The 19,658-nt window shown below is 35.6% G+C and overlaps 1 protein-coding gene across 2 annotated transcripts in view; it reads right to left on the bottom strand.

The window, feature by feature from the left end:
• Positions 1–19,658, bottom strand: part of AP1G1 (adaptor related protein complex 1 subunit gamma 1) — an 80,471-nt gene that overhangs the window by 28,011 nt on the left and 32,802 nt on the right. The window contains exons 3-10 of one of the 2 annotated variants that reach the window (XM_040443008.1): positions 18,367–18,491; positions 9,370–9,511; positions 7,736–7,832; positions 6,453–6,529; positions 5,559–5,567; positions 3,140–3,235; positions 2,591–2,671; positions 2,287–2,385 (exon numbers count right to left, since the gene is read on the bottom strand). In XM_040443008.1, coding sequence (XP_040298942.1) covers positions 2,287–2,385; positions 2,591–2,671; positions 3,140–3,235; positions 5,559–5,567; positions 6,453–6,529; positions 7,736–7,832; positions 9,370–9,511; positions 18,367–18,491 — 726 coding nt within the window. The remainder of the gene's footprint in view (positions 1–2,286; positions 2,386–2,590; positions 2,672–3,139; positions 3,236–5,558; positions 5,568–6,452; positions 6,530–7,735; positions 7,833–9,369; positions 9,512–18,366; positions 18,492–19,658) is intronic. The other variant, XM_040443009.1, reaches the window with a different exon arrangement.

Genomic DNA, 19,658 nt, shown 5'->3' with positions numbered 1-19,658 from the left:
GCTCCAGGCTCTGAGCCATCAGCCCAGAGCCCGACGCGGGGCTCGAACTCACGGACTGCGAGATTGTGACCTGGCTGAAGTCGGACGCTTAACCGACTACGCCACCCAGGCGCCCCGCTATAATTCTTTTTTTTTAATATTACTTCTGCCTCAACAATTCTTCTAAGAATTACCTGACAAACACACGTGTACATATGCACATATTTCGGCTCAGATCATGATCTCATGGTTTGTGAGTTCAAGCCCTGCGTCAGGCTCCCTACTAACAGTGTGGAGCCTGCCTGGAATTCTCTCTTTCTCAAAATAAATAAAATAAACTTAAAAGAAAAAAAAAGTGGATTCATTCATGAATGAATTCATTCATGCTACGACATGGATGAACCCTGAAGACATTATACTAAGTGAAATAAGCCAGCTACAAAAGGACAATACTATATGATTCCACTTATATGAGGTATCTACAATAGTCAAATTCACAAAGACAGTAAGTAGAATGATGGTTGTCTGGCATCGGAGGTAGAGAATAATGGAAAGTTATTGTTTAATGGGTATATAGTTTCAGTTTGGGAAAACAAAGGAGTTCAGAAGATAAATGGTAGTGCTGGTAGCAAAACAATGTGAATGTATTTAATGCCACTAAACTACAGTTAAAATGGTAACTTTTATATTATGTATATTCCACCATAATTATTTTTTAATGGGAATGGTCTCTCTACATGAATATAGTTTATCTACATGAATATGGACTAGCTCCAAGATAACATTAGGTGAAAAGAGTGAGGTACAGGGCAATATATATATGTTACCATTTTGCTCGAAAGGTAGGGAGAAGAAGAGAACTAACCTAAGTTACTTTAAGTTATCTGGATACTGGAATGTTAAAGACAAAAAGAACCATATACAAATACTGGACTGTCTCTAGTAATCTGTTTCTCATAAGGCTATGAGCTACCAATTCTTTTATCATTAAGTGATTGAAAGAATGAATAAATTCATGAGGGGGAACTCTCCTTACAGGAGAATTCCAATTATTTAATGAGGAAAAAATGAGGAAAAGAGAAAAGTATGATTGGAACACCATCCTAAATAACTACAGCAGACAAGATTCTCTGATGGATACTAAAATTGGTGGGCAAAAAGTCTAAGAACAAGGTATTTGCATAGCCTCAAAGTGTCTCCTTCAAAGTATTTTCAATTACAAGGGAAAAAAATAACTTTACAGTGGAGAGACACAACAGACACCACTTTAACCAAATGATCAAGGTTAATATCACCAGTAATGAGACAAGTAGATAGCATCCTGATATGATACTGAGAAGGGTACATCATTTCTGTGGTGGTCTTGCCAAAAAAAGCATAACCTCAATCTAATTATGAGAAAATATCAGAGAGAGCCAATTTGAGGGGCATTCTACAAAGTAACTGATCAATACTCTTCAAAAATGTCAGTCATGAAAGAACAAGGAAAGACGGAGGAACTGCCACAGATTGGAGGACACTAAGGAGACATGACAATTAAATGCAATGTGGGATTAGGATAAAGGACAGAAGTAGAAAAACTGGTGAAATTTGAATAAATTCTGCAATTTAGTTAACAGTATGGTACCAGTATTAACTTCTTAGTTTCAGTAATCATCTATAGTTATACATGATGTTAACATTAGGGGAAACTGAGTGAAGGGTATATGGGAACTCAGAACTAATTTTTGCAACTTTTCTGTAAGTCTAAAGTACCAAAAAAAGGTTTCAAAAAGTGGGTAAGAGAAGAAATACACATGTACACAATTTAAATATAAAAATTTCTGAAAAAACATGTTACAAAAGGATACCACATTCCCCACTAGAAGAATGTGAAAGCTACCCACAGACATTTTCCTCCCTGCACACCTTTTGTACTGTTTCAGTTTTTTAACTGTTTATTTCTTAAAAAAAAAAAACACAAATATTTAGGAAAAACAGATTAACTCAAATATGATGTCTTGTTCGAAGTGATGGAAACAACTCAAATCACAGCCCTGGTAAAAACTTTTTTGAAATGTCTCCTTCACTGAACAGCATCTATTTATCTACCTATACCTAAGATCATCCAAACTTTATTATAATCTATACCAAAAACCTTCAATGGAGGGAGTGATACTTTAGATACCAAAACACAGCATTATATATTCTGTATCGCTTTCCTAAAGTTAATTTCCAAATGCAATTCATTTCCAAAGTACTCAAGTCTAATTATTCTAATTGGAATGCATGTGGGGGGGGGGGGAGGGAAGATTTAAAAAGACTTACTCGCAGTCCACTCTCTGACTTTATATCCATGATAGTCAAAACCGTTTCATAAAGAATAGCATTTCCTACATTTTTACTAGTCTCCGTATTTGTGGCAACCTGAAAAGTCACAAGAGGTCAGTACATAAGTGATAAAACAACACTTCTGAAAAATATCCAGAGGTAACAAGAGGCATTTTGTGACTAATTACAGCCACTGATGAGGAAACACAAATAAATACTGCTCATCTAACCACCATCAATCACTCGGCTCCCTGCTCTACTAAAATGAAGATTCATTATAATGCAGATTGAGTCTACTCACCTGTGCTAATATATCATTCATAGCTTCACTTGAGTCATCATCATTTCGTCCTAAAATTCTTAATAACCGCAAAATTCGTACCTAATGTGCAAAATACGAGAAGTGTCAATAAATAACGTCTGACACAAAGGAATTTACTTGATATGAAACTCAAATTACTTAAATGAAGTCTTAGATCCCATTAGAAATGGCCAAAATTCAAACAGAAGAATTTTAAACATGATCTTTAGAGAAGTAATGTATGCTTCTATGCCCTAATGAAGTAATGAGACAAGGCACACTTCATCACTTTACAGCTAAAGGATACCACCACCTGTAGGGATCTACTACATTGGCAAGTCAAGTCTCCATGCAATACATAATTTTGACGATTACAACTATAATTTTATCCTGTTAATTTAGCACAGAACTGTGTCACTATTCACTTATTAATGTAATTAGTTTAATCAATCAATTACCAAATTTCTACCGACAAAAACTTAAGAGGAAAGAAACAATCTATTTCAAAAGTATTAAATTAATTTCTCCAAAATTCTCTTTCAACCTCACCTGCAAAAAGGGGTCACTGATACCAGAAACATCATGTTCTGGTGAATATCCCGACATGATGAGGTTCTTTAGAATACGAACTAATTGGGGCACAAGCTGCAGAGAAGAAAGATGCATCAAAAAACAGTGCACATCAAAGAATTTCTCATGAACAGGCAGGGGATTTGGCTTAAGAAGAGGGTGCAAGGGTCTGAATCCAAAAAAATTCTACTGATACAATATGCTGGTATAATACTGCTGACACTTGATGAATATAACTTAGGAGTATTTAGGCCAAGAACTCAAGAAGGAATATGTATTTTTATGTGAATTAAAAACAAATGACTTATTTACTCCAGAGTTATATATACAAAGATACTACAAATAACAGTACATCAGAAAGCCTATGGGAAAAAAGTAAAACAGATGCCTACGGGGCATACTACATTTTTACTTCTATAGAACTTGACATACCTAGGTAACACATGCATGTTCAGTTTTTATCCATTCAAACATTTGGATATAAAATGTGATCACCAAAAATACTGGTGATCTTATTAAAATTATAGTTTTAAAATGTACTATCTTAAACAGAGAAAAAAAAATTCTCTGCTCTTAAGATAGACTAGTTATAGTCTTTTCCAACAAACAACAGGAATACAAACGCCTTCAGCGTTTGACCAAGGGGAAAAGACACATGAAAAAATTTATTTTCACCTCAAGAAGATACCAAGGCCATGAATAATTTCCTTTCCCTATTCTCAACTCCTGAGATACAATTTTTGGTAAAATTTTACTTTAGGATTTAATTATACAGACTGATTTGTTGCCTGCTTTCTTGTCTTATTATATTAATATACATTCCTTACGGTCAGAATTCCTTTCTTGTCCTTCCTTTACTTTGTCCATTAGAGTCGTAACACATAGTAGAGGCAAGTCTATGGCCAAGCTGAACTTTAAAATGCTTTAAATATTATCATTCATTTCATTCTGTTGATTGAGCACTTAATATTAAACCCAATTCCAAAACATTTGCCACAACAGGAATTTTTCCAGGCTCCAACTAAAAACTCAATTTAGCTACATAAACCACTCTAAGCACATAAAATTAAGAAAACAAGTGTCCAAAGTGAAGTGAATCAGATCTCTTTTAGAGGCAATCAGAACAGCCCCAATTTTGTTGCAGCTCAATTATTTTTTCTCAATTACTGTTCTGGCTCTGCTCCCTCCTTATTCCCAAACTCCAAAAGGAGATCAAGATCAAAACAAAAGCCAAGCTATGCCCAATGTATGCACTCCCAACACGTAAATCTCACTTCTAAATGTAAGAGAACATAATCTACATGAATTTAAAGAAGTGTGGCCATAACACTTCAGAATTAAGTGACTCTTAAGTCATTTAAACAAAATTCTAACTTGGACAACTCCAAGATTAAAACAAACTAAACTATGGTGACCTGTAAATTCTAAACAGAATCCTCATTAAATGTGTCATCCAAAGGCAGATTTATATTAAAGGTAAAAATAATATAAATTTATAAACTGCTCTAAAATGTGATTAAGCTGGAATCATCCAGTTACCAAGCTCTGCACAAAAAGCAGCTCTCCTTGCATACTTTCCAATGGCCTACTTTTTTGTACTACACGTATCCCTAATTATTTGTTTAATCTGATTTCTTGGAGAAATCTTTTTTCCTTGGGCTACTAAATTCAGAAACTGTTTTGCTCACTGACAAAAAACCAGCACACCACCTAAAACTGCCTTGGGGCAAAAAGCACAAATGTCTAAGTGTTCAACATACAGATTCTTGGAACCCAGCTTTATTTTTCAGATGAAAATGTAAGTTGTTAAAACTGATGACAAAAATAAGATGACAAAGGGAAGGGCTGCAGCCATGAAAATCAGTCGATGCCCACCCACTCTACCTCAAAATGTTTTTAATATTCCAAAACTTCCAGAAAAGATTAAGTGCAGGTAAGGGGGAAATAAAGGCTCTAAGTCTGAACTGAGAGTTCAGAAATACATACAGAGCTTTTTAAAGTATGAGGTTACCCACACATGGCTTTAAAATATCTACTTCAAAAAGAAGCAGTGTTTTGTGCCAAGTCTCCAAACTGATCTGGAATTGCCATCATCAAAGCCACTGGGAAAGCGTTCAAAGTTTCTCAAGTGAAGATGAAGAAATGGCAAAGAAGGAGGTTTAGAATTCAGGAAAGGCTGCAACTGAAATCCAAGGCTGATTTTGGAGTTGGGAGTTTAAACGACAAGACAAAAACTGGACTAGGGAGTTAGCCAAAACTGCAAGAACAAATAACTCATAGTATTAAGCACAGCTGCAGTGTTAGTGTATTTTTAAAAGCCACATTTGTGGATGGATGCACAAAAGCTACTAAGGACCTAATGCCAGCATGCACCATCTAAAAGAGGGTTAATTCTTACCTTTTCATTCTAACATACAGCAGGATTCCAAACAGACAACAGGAACAAAACATACAAAGCAAGCATTAGGGACAGATACGGGCCTCATACTATTTACAATTATTTAATCAAGACATGAACATCTAAGGAAAAAAAAAGGCCAAAAAAAACAAAACAAAACAAAAAACTGCTATTAGAGCCTCATGATAACTAAAATACAAAGTAGGCCCCATTTATTGAGTGATCAACACCTTATAAAAGGAATTAAACGCATGTAACTACCCAAAGTATAGCTTTCAAGTCCTTACTACTGTCTTCTAAAAGAAAGTGGAGAAAACAAAAATTTCCACTTTAGAATGCTGTAAGAAAGGGAGGGACTTAAGAAAGCTAGACTTCCACCACCAGTCAACAGCCTAAAATGAATAGAAGGTGACCCTGTGTTACATAAAAGTAATGTCAAATTCCACTCTGTAGTTTTCACCTTAAAAAAAAAAATTACCTGTCTTTAATACACACACACACACACACACACACACACACACACACACACACACAGGGCACCACACACACAGGGCGCCACTTACACACACACACACAATTCCTGTTTGTAATCTGACCTCAGGTTACATTTCCTGACTTCAATGTGAAAACAGCAGATAAAGCACAAGAGAGACTGGTATGTCTGCCAACAATGAGAGAAGACTTCTATTATGAAAGAGAAAACACTGTACTACTGCCAGTTCTTATATGCCTAAATCTGGCTCCCAGCCCTACCACGCAGCAGGGCTGGTCAAGTCCTTTATTCAGTTCAATAGCTTCCTTTCAAAAGAAAATTCATAACTGAGAAAACCATGTGTTTCTCACGAAAATCATTTTTCAATCAAGAAAGGCTTAGACATATAGAATGGTGCCTACCTTTCTGAAATGTGCAAGCATGTCTGGGCTTCGTTCACACATTTCTGTGAGGAGGACTACAGATGTGTGAAGGACACCTGAAATAAAAGAGCAAACAAAAACTAAAAATGAGGCTCTATATTCAGCTTCATAGAAGCTTTGAGGGCTTTGAGTTCTGAAGGTCAATTCCAAAAGGATAGTTGCTACTTTTATTTTTTACTCTCCCAAAGAAGCTAAGCATTGAGGTGAATACAAAGGAGGTGTTTAATAGATGCCTGATTTAATACTGGCCAAGTCAGTCAAACCAGAATATTTTAAACAATTATGTTACCAAGATAATTGCTAAAAAATGACAACCAACACATGTGTCTCTCCATCTGAGAATATCCATAAGGACATGCTCACAGTCAAAATAAGCTAGGTATCATCTGCTCTATACTTTATAAGCTGTTAGCTGAGTTCTGATAATTCTAGAAGCAGAAATCTTATTACGACTGTAAATTTCCAAATAAAATATATCACAACTCCAGGTAATTATGGATGACAAAGTGAACATGCTTGTTCCACAGACAATAAAAAGGATCTCACAACAGTTCCCACTAATAATAAATAAGTACCCTAACCATTAATTTGTTCAACAAGTATATTCTGAGCCTTCTGGGCACAGGACTGAATTAATCCTTTGGATTAATTAATTAATCCAAATTAAATATACCTTACCATTTTTTCTCTTAGTATTTAGTAGGACACATGAATTTTCTTTACTCAGAACCGGTTTCACTGACTTCAAAATAAGAATAAAATGTTTGGGAAAGAATACCCATGTTCCATTTAATTTCTCTCACATTTAATATGAAGGTATCTAAGTACTTATTATAAATTCCTATTACAAGTAACCTAAAGTATTTTCATAAATCTTACATTCCTATTACCAGACAATAAAAAAATAACTTTTTCTCCTATTATAATATAGCCAGGAAATCAAGGTGTTTTACACATGAAAATCAAAGCTAGGCTATTTTGTACATTATGCTAAATATTAGTAACTAAACATAGTACTTTTAATATAGTAAAAGTAGACCAAAAATGAAAAACAAGTTAACTATGAAGGCACCAATCTCTAATTATAAAAGCAGGTTATGAGAGTAGAAAGAGATCTGATCAATCAGCCCTTCCTGGAAAAGTGTCTATGCACAGAAGAAAGACAACTCCACTGCACTGAAACAGAAGGCCAACACTGCCTGAAGCTTTTTCTCATTCCTCTTTTCCCTCAGTACTTCACAAGTACATCCAAATCACATTACCATGGTTCTTTTCATTCAATAAATTTTTTGTTGCTGGTAAAAACATCTCCATAAGTTCAGGAACCTTCCTGATGACATGAACAGCACATAGTGCTGCCTATAAAAAAAATAAAAAGGACAAAAGATTTATTTCAATTAAGTCAGGGCAACCAATCTTACAAAAAAAAAAAAAAACCACCAACAAAAAACCATATCAACTAGTTCACCTACTAAAACAAGAAAGAAGAAAGAAGTCAGATATCAGATGTATTATATATTAACTGATTAGGGCTTTCCAATTTATACTATTTCATTAATGAGAACTTCTAGCTCACCTGTTCCTTAGTTCATACATTACTAAATAAGTGGACAAAAACTTCCTAGAACATGGTTAACATGAACTTATCAGACAAATATAACTTATGTGGGATTTTACAAAGTTTTGCAGAGACTTCCATCTGTGATAACCATTCTTCTGAGTAAGATACCAAAAGGTTTTATAAAAAAACACAATACAACTGAAAGATATACTACTGCTGTTACTATTAATAATATCTATACCTTCCCCAATTCACTCTCTGCTGATATCAAGAAAACCATTTGAACAATAATTAGCTAGTCTCTACTGAAGAAAAGATGGTCTTGGCTTGTTCACTGGAAAGAAACATACAAAGACTGACTTTGATTCTGCCCACCAAAAGTAACCATAACTACTATTTGTTGGAGTTAAATACCATACAAGTTTAGACATATTAACTAGAAAAGATTTCAGCTAATTCTTCCCAAGTTATATTTGGGAGAAAAAGATTTTTACCAGTCCAGAGAATGTTTTATTTAATGAAATAATGTATTTTCTGAACAAGAGCAGCCACACATTCTTTAAGAGAAAGCACTGGCTTTGGCTTGCAGTCATCATCAACAGTGTATGATCCTGGAAAAGAGCGTGGTCCTTGCAACATCTTGCCTCACACCATTAAAATGGACGCAATATTAAGTGTTCACTTCTTGGGAGTTCTAAATTTTACATCCTTTGTTTATGAAGGTTATAGAATTCAAGCACAATTTTAAAAAACATAAAATGTTTATATCAACATATAAAAGCAAGTTAAGAGAATGAGATCATTGTCTTCCAATACTATTCCATTTAGACACACCAATTTAGAAAGTGTGTTCTAGAGCATGATTCTCTATAATTCTCTAGGTCCCAATGGAACTGCACTTCCAGAGATTCAAAGGCACTAATGCAAAGACACAGGCACTAACTATTAGAATAAAAGTAAATTCTTAAAGTTCTGTTCATTATTCACTTTGTTTAATACTGTTTAGAATCCAGTAAATTAGGAAGTAATTAGGTTTCTAGGATACCCAGTAACATGTTTGTTTATAAATCATTTCCTTGAAAAAAGAGGAATTAAGAGAATTAAGTAAAGTCTTCACAATTATCAACTAGAGGTAATTAGCAATTAAAAAAACCACCTCCAAAATTAGTATAAAAATAGATTTTGATTTATAAACACTTGATTCATATATAATCATTTAAAATACACTGACTGCAGAGAAACAGATTATCATCAGAGCTCTCTAAAATAATTTGCCTTCTCATCTCTATAATATTCCCTAATCCAAACGCAGACATTTGGTTTCATTAAAGTTACCTTTTTTCTTAAGTAAGAATTGGAGGTTTTCAGGAGTTTCTCTACCTCTCCTGCAAGATCTCTGCACATCTCTGAAGAGCCCATGCAGCCGAGGGTACAAAGTGCTAGCCCCTGTACATACTGCGTGCTATGATTAAGATCACTGCAAAAGAAAGAGGTAGAAATGAACATGCTTTGCCCGGTGCTCCCCATAAAGAAGGTTCACGTTCACAATCTAATGAGGTGCCTCTGAATGACTCATAATTACTACAATAAGGAAAGTAATTAATAGAATTATTTATTGCAAAAAATGTTTCCTTTAACTTTATTAGACTACCAATAGAGTAAACTGATTGACAGTGTCTCCTACATACTTATAATTCCATGTCTCCAAATACCAAAGTAATAGAACTTTGACGGGTTATCTGTCAAAGACAAACTACTTTAGAAAACTTAGCAAACCACTAAAAATGAAAACTGACAAAAACAGAAACATGAAGCACACCTGTATCTTTAAAATATTTTTATTTTTTTTTTCCTCCTTTTTTTTTTTTTTTTTTTTAAGTAGGGTCCACATCCAGCTCGGGCCTCAATGTGGGGCTCAAACTGACAACCCTGAGATCAAGACCTGAGGTGAGGTCGAGTCAGATGCTTAATCAAATGAGTCACAGGCACCCCTAAAAGATGTTTAATATCCTCTACCACTAACTACCAAAGAAACTAGGATATTTACATAAACCAAAACCTTTTTTAAAAAATCAGAAAAGAGTCCCCACTACTAAAGCATTTAAGATGACTTAAACAGAAATACGTTGAAACCTTTAACCTTATGGTATAGTATTAACCTTGATGTCAGGTTAACTTTTGTTTTTATGTATTCAAAAGAAAAAATAGTAACTAAAAAAATTAGCTAAATTAAGCCACCTTTAACAAACTAAGCTAGATATTTACAGTGAGACCAGTATCTAGTGATACAGATAGACAAAATCCTGTTTCTAGCAGACACTGATTACAGTACAAAACTATTTACAAACCAGCCAGGAAGTGTACCTTCAGAAAAGCTGAAATATTAAAAACTTGAATCAGTAACTCATCTGTATATTATAATCAATGCTTACTATTCAGAAACTGAATTATTATATGAGTTATGCTACTTCAACCAGCTTTATGACCATTTTACTATCCTTTAGTAAGGCGGTTCTCAAGGATTTCAGTGGTTAACAGATCTCTGGAAGCCCCCAAGCCTGTCTCAGGGCGTCTGTGAGCACCCAACTATTTTCACAATACTAACTCATTATTTGCCAACTGTACTGACATATACACTAAGGATGCAAAAGCAGTGGTGGAGAAAACTACTGGCACATTACAAGTCAGAGTAGTGGCACCAATGACTAGTAGTCATTGAATTCAATGCCACACAGAGGGAGGAAGGGAGTTTGTTTCACTTAAGCCCGCTTGTGACAAAGCAGTAAAAAAAGACTCGTTTTATTAAATCATGACGTGAGTACACACTGCTATCATGTGATGAAATAGGAAGTATGCAAAAAGAACTGCATACTGAAGTGGTAATCTCAGAGAAAAAGCACCTGGGCACTTGTAAACTAAACTATGAACTTTTCAAATGTACATGATTTTTTTTATTTGAAAAATAACTGACAACTATAGTTACTAAGATTTGGGTATTTGACAGACATTTTCTGCAAAAAGAGCCAACTAACCCTACCACTTCAAGAGCAACAACTGACAGTGTTGGTTGCCAATGATAAAATCTAAGCTTGAAGTGAGATTCAGAATTTTGGAAAATCTGTACTGCCACAATGAACTTCACAGTCTACCAATACTTTTACTGAGAGAGCAATTTTTTTGAATGACTGAGGCATGGTGTTACAAACGCATACATGAATACAAGATTCAAAGTGCAAGAAAGACCAATGGGTTTAATATAACAAAGTACTAAACTCACTGTTTCAAATTCCACACGGTAACTAATCCTTAAGAAATTACCCTTAGGGAGTTTTGGTATAGTATCAAACAAGAATATCCAGTTATTAGAAAGGTTATTTGATGGCTTCCTTTTTCTAACTATATTATCTGTGAAAGGCTGGATCTTCTTCATATACTTCAATCAAAACAGAACACAAGATATTGTATGCAGAAGCAAATACGACGTCTAGCTGTCTTCCATTAGGCCAGAAATTAAAAAGATTTACAGAAATGTGAAACAATGCTATTTTTCTTGTTTTTGTCTTGCAAACTAGTTTATTTTTCATTAAAAAACGTTATCTTTGTTAACATTTAAGGAGTTCATTACTGGTAATTTTATTGATTGATTTTTTTTTTAATTTACACACAAGTTAGTTAGCATATAGTACAATAATGATTTCAGGAATAGAATCCAGTGATTCATCCCCTACAAAGAACACCCAGTGTTCATTCCAACAAGTGTCCTCCTTTTTAACGCCCCTTGCCTGTTTAGCCCTTCCCCCTACCCACAACCCTTCCAGCAACCCTGTTTGTTCTCTGTATTCAAGAATCTCTTATGTTGTCTCCCTGCCTGTTTTTATATTATTTTTGCTTCCCTTATGTTCATCTGTTTTGTAGCTTAAATTTCAGATACGAGTGAAGTCATATGATATTTGTCTGTCTCTGACAATTCTGCTTTGCATAAAACACTCTAGTTCCATCCATGTTATTGCAAATAGCAAGATTTTGTTTTTTCACCACCGAGTAATATTCCATTGTGTGTATATATACCGCATCTTCTTTATCCATTCATCTGTTGATGGAAATTTGGGCTCTTTCCATACTTTAGCTATTGTCAATAGCGCTACTATAAACATTGGGGTGCAGGTGCTCCTTTGATACAGCATACCTGATTACTTTGGATAAATACCTAGTAGTGCAATTGCTGGGTTGTAGGGTAGTTCTATTTTTAATTTTTTGAGGAACCTCCATACTGTTTTCCAGAATGGTTACACCAGTTTGCATTCCCACCAGCAGTACAAAAGGGTTCCTCTTCCTCCACATCCTCGCCAACATCTGTTGTTCCCTGAGTTGTTAACATTATCCATTCTGACAGGTGTGAGGTGGTATTTCATGGTGGTTTTGATTAGTATTTCCCTAATGATGACTGATGTTAAGCATTTTTTCATGTGTCTGTTAGCCATCTGGATATCTTTGAAAAAGTGTCTATTCATTCACTTTGTCCATTTCTTCACTGGATTATGTGTTTTCTGGGTGTTGAGTTTAGTAAGTTCTTTATAGATTTTGGACACTAAACCTTTATCTGATATGTCACTTGCAAATATTTTCTCCCATTCCCTTGGTTGCCTTTTAATTTTTCTGACTGTTTCCTTCACTGTGCAGAAGCTTTTTATCTTGATGAGGTCTCGATAGTTTATTTTTGCTTTTGTTTCCCTTGTCTCCGGAGACATGCTGAGTAAGAAGCTGATGCGGCCAAGGTCAAAGAGGTTTTTGCCTGCTTCCTCCTCTAGGATTTTGATGGCTTCCTATTTTACGTTTAGGTGTTTCATCCATTTTGAGTTCAGTTTTGTGGATGGTGTAAGAAAGTGGTCCAAGTTCATTCTTCTGCATGTCGCTGTCCAGTTTGCCCAGCACCATTTGAAGAGACTGTCTTTATTTTATTGGATATTCTTTCCCGCTTTGTCAAAGATTAGCTGGGCATACGTTTGTGAGTCTATTTCTGGGTTCTCTTTTCTGTTCCATTGATCTATGTGTCTGTTTTTGTGCCAGTATCAAACTGTCTTGATGATTACAGCTTTGTAATACAGCTTAAAGTCCAGAATTGTGATGCCTCCAGCTTTGGTTTTCTTTTTCAGGATTGCTTTGGCTATTCAGGGTCTTTTCTGGTTCTGTACAAATTTTAGGATGGTTTGTTCTAGCTCTGTGAAGAATACTGGTGTTATTTTGAGAGGGATTGCATTGAATGTATAGATTGTGTTGGGTAGTATCGACATCTTAACAATATCTGTTCTTCTAATCCATAAGCATGGAATATTTTTCCTTTTTATGTACCTTCTTCAATTTCTTTCATAAGCTTTCTATAGTTTTCAGTGCAGAAATTTTTCACCTAGGTTATTCCTAGGTATTTCTTAGGTTAGGTTTATTCCTAGGTATTTTATGGGTTTTGGTGCAATTGTAAATGGGATCAATTCCTTGATTGCTCTTTCTTCTGCTTCATTATTAGTATACAGAAGTGCAACCGATTTCTGTGCATTGATTTTATATCCTGCGACTTTGCTGAATTCATGGATCAGTTCTAGTAGTTTTTTGGTGGAATCTTTTGGGTTTTCCATATAGAGTAGCACATCGTCTGCAAACAGAGTTTGACTTCCTCCTTACCGATTTGGATGCCTTTTATTTGTGTTGTCTGACTGCTGAGGCTAGGACTTCCAACACTATGGTGAATAACAGTGGTGAGAGTGGACATCCCTGTTTGTGTTCCTGACCTTAGGGGAACAGCTCTCATTCTTTCCCCATTGAGGATGGTATCAGAAGTGGGTCTTTTTCATATATGGCTTTTATGATCTTGAGGTATGATCCTTCTATCCCTACTTTCTGGAGGGTTTTTATCAAGAAAGGATGCTGTATTTTGTCAAATGCTTTCTCTGCATCTATTGAGAGGATCATGTGGTTCTTATACTTTTAGTAACATGATGTATCATACTGATTGATTTGTAGATATTGAACCAGCCCTACATCCCAGGTATAAATCCCACCTGATCACGGTGAGTAATTCTTTTAATGTGTTGTCGGATCTGGTTGGCTAGTATCTTGTTGAGAATTTTTACATCTATGTTCATCAAGGAAATTGGGTCTGTAGTTCTCCTTTTTAGTGGGGTCTTTGTCTTGTCTGGTTTTGGAATCAAAGTAATGCTGGCCTCATAGAATGAGTTTGGAACAGCTTGAAAAGAATAGGTGTTAACTCTTTCAATGTTTGGTAGAATTCCCCTGGAAAGCCATCCAGCCCTGGAGTCTTGTTTTTTGGGAGATTTTTGATTACTAATTCAATTTCTTTACTGGTTGTGGGTCTGTCCAAATTTTCTATTTCTTCATGTTTCAGTTTTGGTAGTTTATATATTTCTAGAAATTTGTCCATTTCTTCTAGATTGCCCAATTTATTGACATGTAATTGCTCATAATATTCTCTTATTACTGTTTGTATTTCTGCAGTGTTAGTTATGATTTGTCCTCTTTCATTCTTGATTTTATTTATTTGGGTCCTTTCCTTTTTCCTTTTTGTTCATTCTGGCTAGGAGTTTATCAATTTTGTTAATTCTTTCCTGATTTCATTGATCTGTTCTACTGTTTGTTTTTTAATTTTGGTATCATTGATTTCTTCTCTAATCTTTATTATTTCCTATCTTCTATTTTGGGGCTTCAATTGCTGTTCTTTTTCAACTCTTTAAGGTGTAACGGTAGGTTGTGTATCTGAGACCTTTTTCCTTCTTTAGGAAGGCCTGGATTGCTATATACTTTGCTCTTATGACCTCCTTTGCTGTATCCCAGAGGTTTGGGGATGTCATGTTATTATTTTCATTGGCTTTCTTGTACTTTTTAATTTCCTCTTTAATTTCTTGGCTAACCCATTCATTCTTAGGAGGGTGTTCTTTAATCTTCAAGTATCTGTGGTCTTTCCAAATCTTTTCTTGTGGTTTATTTCGAGTTTTATAGCGTTGTGATCTGAAAACAGGCACGGTATGATCTCGATCTTTTTCTACTTGCTAAGAGCAAGTATCCCAGTATGTGATCTATTCTGGAGAATGTTCCATGTGCACTCAAGAAGAATGTGTATTCCACTGCCTTAGGATGAAATGTTCCGAATATACATGTTAAATCCATCCAGTCCAGGTGCCATTCAAAGCCACTTGTTTACTTGTTGATTTTCTGCTTAGATGATCTGCCTATTACTATAAGTGGGGTGTTGAAGTCCCCTACTATTAGTAATATTATCAATTAGTTTCTTTATGTTTGTGATTAACTGATTTATGTATCTGGATGCTCCCACGCTGGGGTCATAAATATTTACAATTGTTAGACCTTGGTGGACAGTCCCCTTAATTATGATATAATGCCCTTCTTCATCTCGTTACAGTCTTTATTTTAAAATCTTGTTTGTCTCACGTAAGTATGGCTACTTCAGCTTTCTTTTGGCAACCACTAGCATGATAGATGGTTCTCCATCCCCCCTACTTTCAATCTGAAGGTGTCTTCAGGTCTAAAATGGGTCTCTATAAACAACACCATTACTAGTAATTTTAAATGAACTAACAAATGGTTTTAATCTTCCCTGAACAAAGAAAGGAAAAGAAAGTAAAGTATAAATTAGCCAGGTTTGCTACTCTTTAACAATTTGAGTATTTAAGATAAAAATTACCGGTAAAATAATGTTTAAGGATTAACTACGACTTTACCATTTAGTTTCCCAGTTCCCAAAAATATTTAGGCAACTTTTCATTTTTCAGTGGTTAAAAATCTTTGCATACTGCAGGGGCGCCTGGGTGGCGCAGTCGGTTAAGCGTCCGACTTCAGCCAGGTCACGATCTCGCGGTCCGTGAGTTCGAGCCCCACGTCAGGCTCTGGGCTGATGGCTCAGAGCCTGGAGCCTGTTTCCGATTCTGTGTCTCCCTCTCTCTCTGCCCCTCCCCCGTTCATGCTCTGTCTCTCTCTGTCCCAGAAATAAATAAACGTTGAAAAAAAAATTTTTTTAAAAGAATCTTTGCATACTGCAAACTTTTAAAATATCATATACAATTTTTTAAATGTTTATTTTTAGAGAGACAGAGAGCATGAGTTGGGGAGGAGCAAGGAGAGAGGGAGAGAGAGAATCCCAAGCAGGCTCTGCTCTAACAGTGCAGAGCATGATGCGGGCTCAATCTCATGAACCATGAAATCATGACCTGAACCAAAATCATGAGTCGGATGATGTTTAACCAACTGACCCACCCAGGTGCCCCTATCATACCCATTTTTTAAAGATTCCAAGATCTTTAATGTCTTAGAGCTTTTCTATGCCAATGAACAATGAAGGAAACATTCATTATTAAACATAAAAACTGCTGGTACATTATGATGCCCTATAATACAAACAAATAACAAAAAAATTTTTTTTTTAATTTTTTTTAACGTTTATTTATTTTTGAGACAGAGAGAGACAGAGCATGAACGGGGGAGGGTCAGAGAGAGGGAGACACGGAATCTGAAACAGGCTCCAGGCTCCGAGCTGTCAGCACAGAGCCCGACGTGGGGCTCGAACTCAAGGACTGCGAGATCATGACCTGAGCCAAAGTCGGCCGCTCAACCGACTGAGCCACCCAGGTGCCCCAAAAAACAAAATTTTTAAAAACCCAACATAAAACAAAAAAAACCCATTAACAAATGTTTTAAAAAAACAAAAATAAATGATCCAAAGTCCTTTAACTTGAGCTTAGACTGAGTGCCAGCCAGATCAATTCCCAACAATTAATTCTCTCTCACATTCACTTGGAGCTTGTCTAGGTTTCATTAAAAGAAAGGTTTCTTCTTTACCTATGTGCCTCAATCTTCAACTTTTATCAAGCTATAAACCTGTACCTGAGTTTGACATTAACTCTTTAATATGAACTTGCTGCTAAATAGAACTGCCAAATCATCAGCATGTGATTGAAGGCTTAAGTAATAAGGTCAACAGAGCATGCAAGAACAAAAATTAAAGAAACTCTCAGAGACCTCTCCAAAGAAAATGTATGCAAGATTCGTGTAGAATGTAACCTCTATGACACCAAGGATCTCGGTCCATTTGTTTTCATTCTCCCTTCCCAGAGTTTATAGCAGCTCCTGGCATGCAAAAGGTATACAATACATATTTGTTGAATAAATGAATCAACTTGGTATTTTCATCAGCAATGTTTATTTCAAGGCCAAAAAACAAGATTCTCCCAAAATTAAGTTTACAGACTCAATGTATTTACATTATACACACTGTATTTACAACCAAATCATAATTCTCATTTTGGAATTTTCCATTATTCACTGGGAAATTTTAAAGTAGGACATTACTGACCACAGAAAAGTATAAGAGTTCAGTATCTATAAATCTGATCGCCGATACCCCCGCTTCTACTTTCTATCAAATAAAGAAATACTGCAAATGAAAAAGCAATCTACAAAAGGAGAATAACTATGAACTGACACACCAAAATCAAACTAAAACAAACCAAAAAGTACCGTTAGCCAGCAAGGCCCTCAGAACTTTTATAAGGTTCTAACAGATATTTGCTGTAAGAAGGATGCTGGGAAAAACTGCTAATTCCCTGCTTGGGTACTCTAATTCCTCCAAACAGTAAGCATTCCTCAATTTGTAAGTTGAACAAACATAATTAGACTAGCCAAGCATCCATTAGAGAAAAAAAGACATTCACAAAAATTCACAGGACTAAGTATAACCTCATGCAACTGAAATCTTGGATTAGACCACTGACATGCAAGACCTCTATTTTTACCTTTAAATAGTATTTACTCAGAACATACACTGGTAATTCTTTAATAAATGTAACATTTCATTACTCATGGTATTCAAGGTCCTGGAAATATAAGAAAGCTGTGATTTACCAATGCTTTTTCTATTCTATGAAGGCCAAAAAACTTGTCTCATTGCTAAACTGTGTTCCTATGCCTAAAGATGTACAGCAACACCTTCATTTAATTGTCCCCTACGGAAGGTTTAAACCTTTGCTTAGCCTCTTTACGTATAAACTACAAGAGCAATTCAAACATACTTTTTTCTTTTTAAAGTAGGCTTCATGCCCAGCATGGAGCCTAACGCAGAGCTTGAACTCATGACCCTGAGATCAAGACCTAAGCTGAGATCAAGAGACAGATGCTTAACTCACTGAGCCACCCAGGTGCCCCAAACATATTGTAGATGATAAATAAATTCAATAAACAGAAGCTCTTGGTATTATAAGAAAAACCTAAAAGCACAAAGAGGTCCTTAAAAGAAGGAAAGGTAAGACTTACTTCTTGATACAGTTGGTCATGAGAAGATGGACATCTTGTCTTTCATCTAACAGCAGCATTGCCCCTAAATAGCCAATGCGTTTGTCTGTGAATTTTTGAGAGGCGATAAGCTTCAGGCACTCCAACTGCAAATTAAAAAAAAAAAAGAAAAGAAAAAGAAATTAAGAAATTGCTACCACAATCAGGAAAGCAATGTTTTTAACCCAGAGTCAGTGGATAGCTAAAATAAATAGATACCAAACTGCCTTAATAAAAGGGAAATACTAACATCTTTGGAAATCTTGATAATAGCTACCAAGTTTTAGAATAGATCTCAACAAGGTCCTATGATATTTGCTATCCAAATAATCTGTGAGATTTACCTTAGTTCCACAATTTAAATAAATACTAACTAGTAAAATATTACAATAAAATATTAATAAACCCAATTCCTAATTTAATCCCCAAGTTGTACTAAATGAGCACTCAACTTATGTGTATATTTAAGGTCTGTTTCACATTTTGAATATCAAAAAACGCAGTAAATGGAAATACATCAAATTGCCAAACACTACCTTAAATATCAGGAATAGGGGTGCCTGGGTGGCTCAGTGGGTTAAGCATCCGACTGTTGATCTTGGCTCAGGCCACTACCTCATGGTTCATGAAATGGAGCCCGGCATGGAGCTTTGCACTGACAGCATGGAGCCTGCTTGGGATTCTCCCTCTCTCCCTCCCTCCCTTTCTGCTGTCCCCAACAAACGTACATGTGTGCACTCTCAAAATAAATAAACTTTAAAAAAAATCAGGAATATACAACAAGAAAGAACAACGAACTTTAATATAATGGGGAAAGGGCTACATTTAGGGCTTGAGCCATGTAGTAGGGAGAAGTGAGAGTTTAGTAGGATATGAGTAATAAAAATATAGAGGGGAAAAAAAACCCAGAGGAACTCTCTGGAGTGGAGTTAACCTAATATGTCTTACGCGATTTCTTCTTTACATAACTATTAAAAATCCTCAGAGCTTAAAAGTCTTTGTAGTTAGTCTCTCTACTTAGCTTTTCTTGAATGTCACAACTACTTCGATATACTTTATCAAACTATCAACTAACATGGAAAAGGCCAAACATTCCTTCTATAGCAACGGTTTCCAAAGGTGTACATAAGTTAGGCTCTCCAAGAGGAGTTTTGTGAACTATGTTCCCATTTAGAATCATTTCATCGCAAGGAAAGGGGCCCAAATGCAGACCTGCGTACAACAGTCTAAAATCATGTGAGACTACTCCCCATCTGAATTTGCCTCTAAGTTCA

This window comes from Herpailurus yagouaroundi, unplaced genomic scaffold (genome assembly GCF_014898765.1).
Source record: "Herpailurus yagouaroundi ecotype Mexico unplaced genomic scaffold, PumYag 190, whole genome shotgun sequence".
Lineage (NCBI taxonomy): Eukaryota > Metazoa > Chordata > Mammalia > Carnivora > Felidae > Herpailurus > Herpailurus yagouaroundi.
Note: the sequence above shows the minus strand (reverse complement) of the source record. Positions and strands in the feature narration are given on the sequence as shown.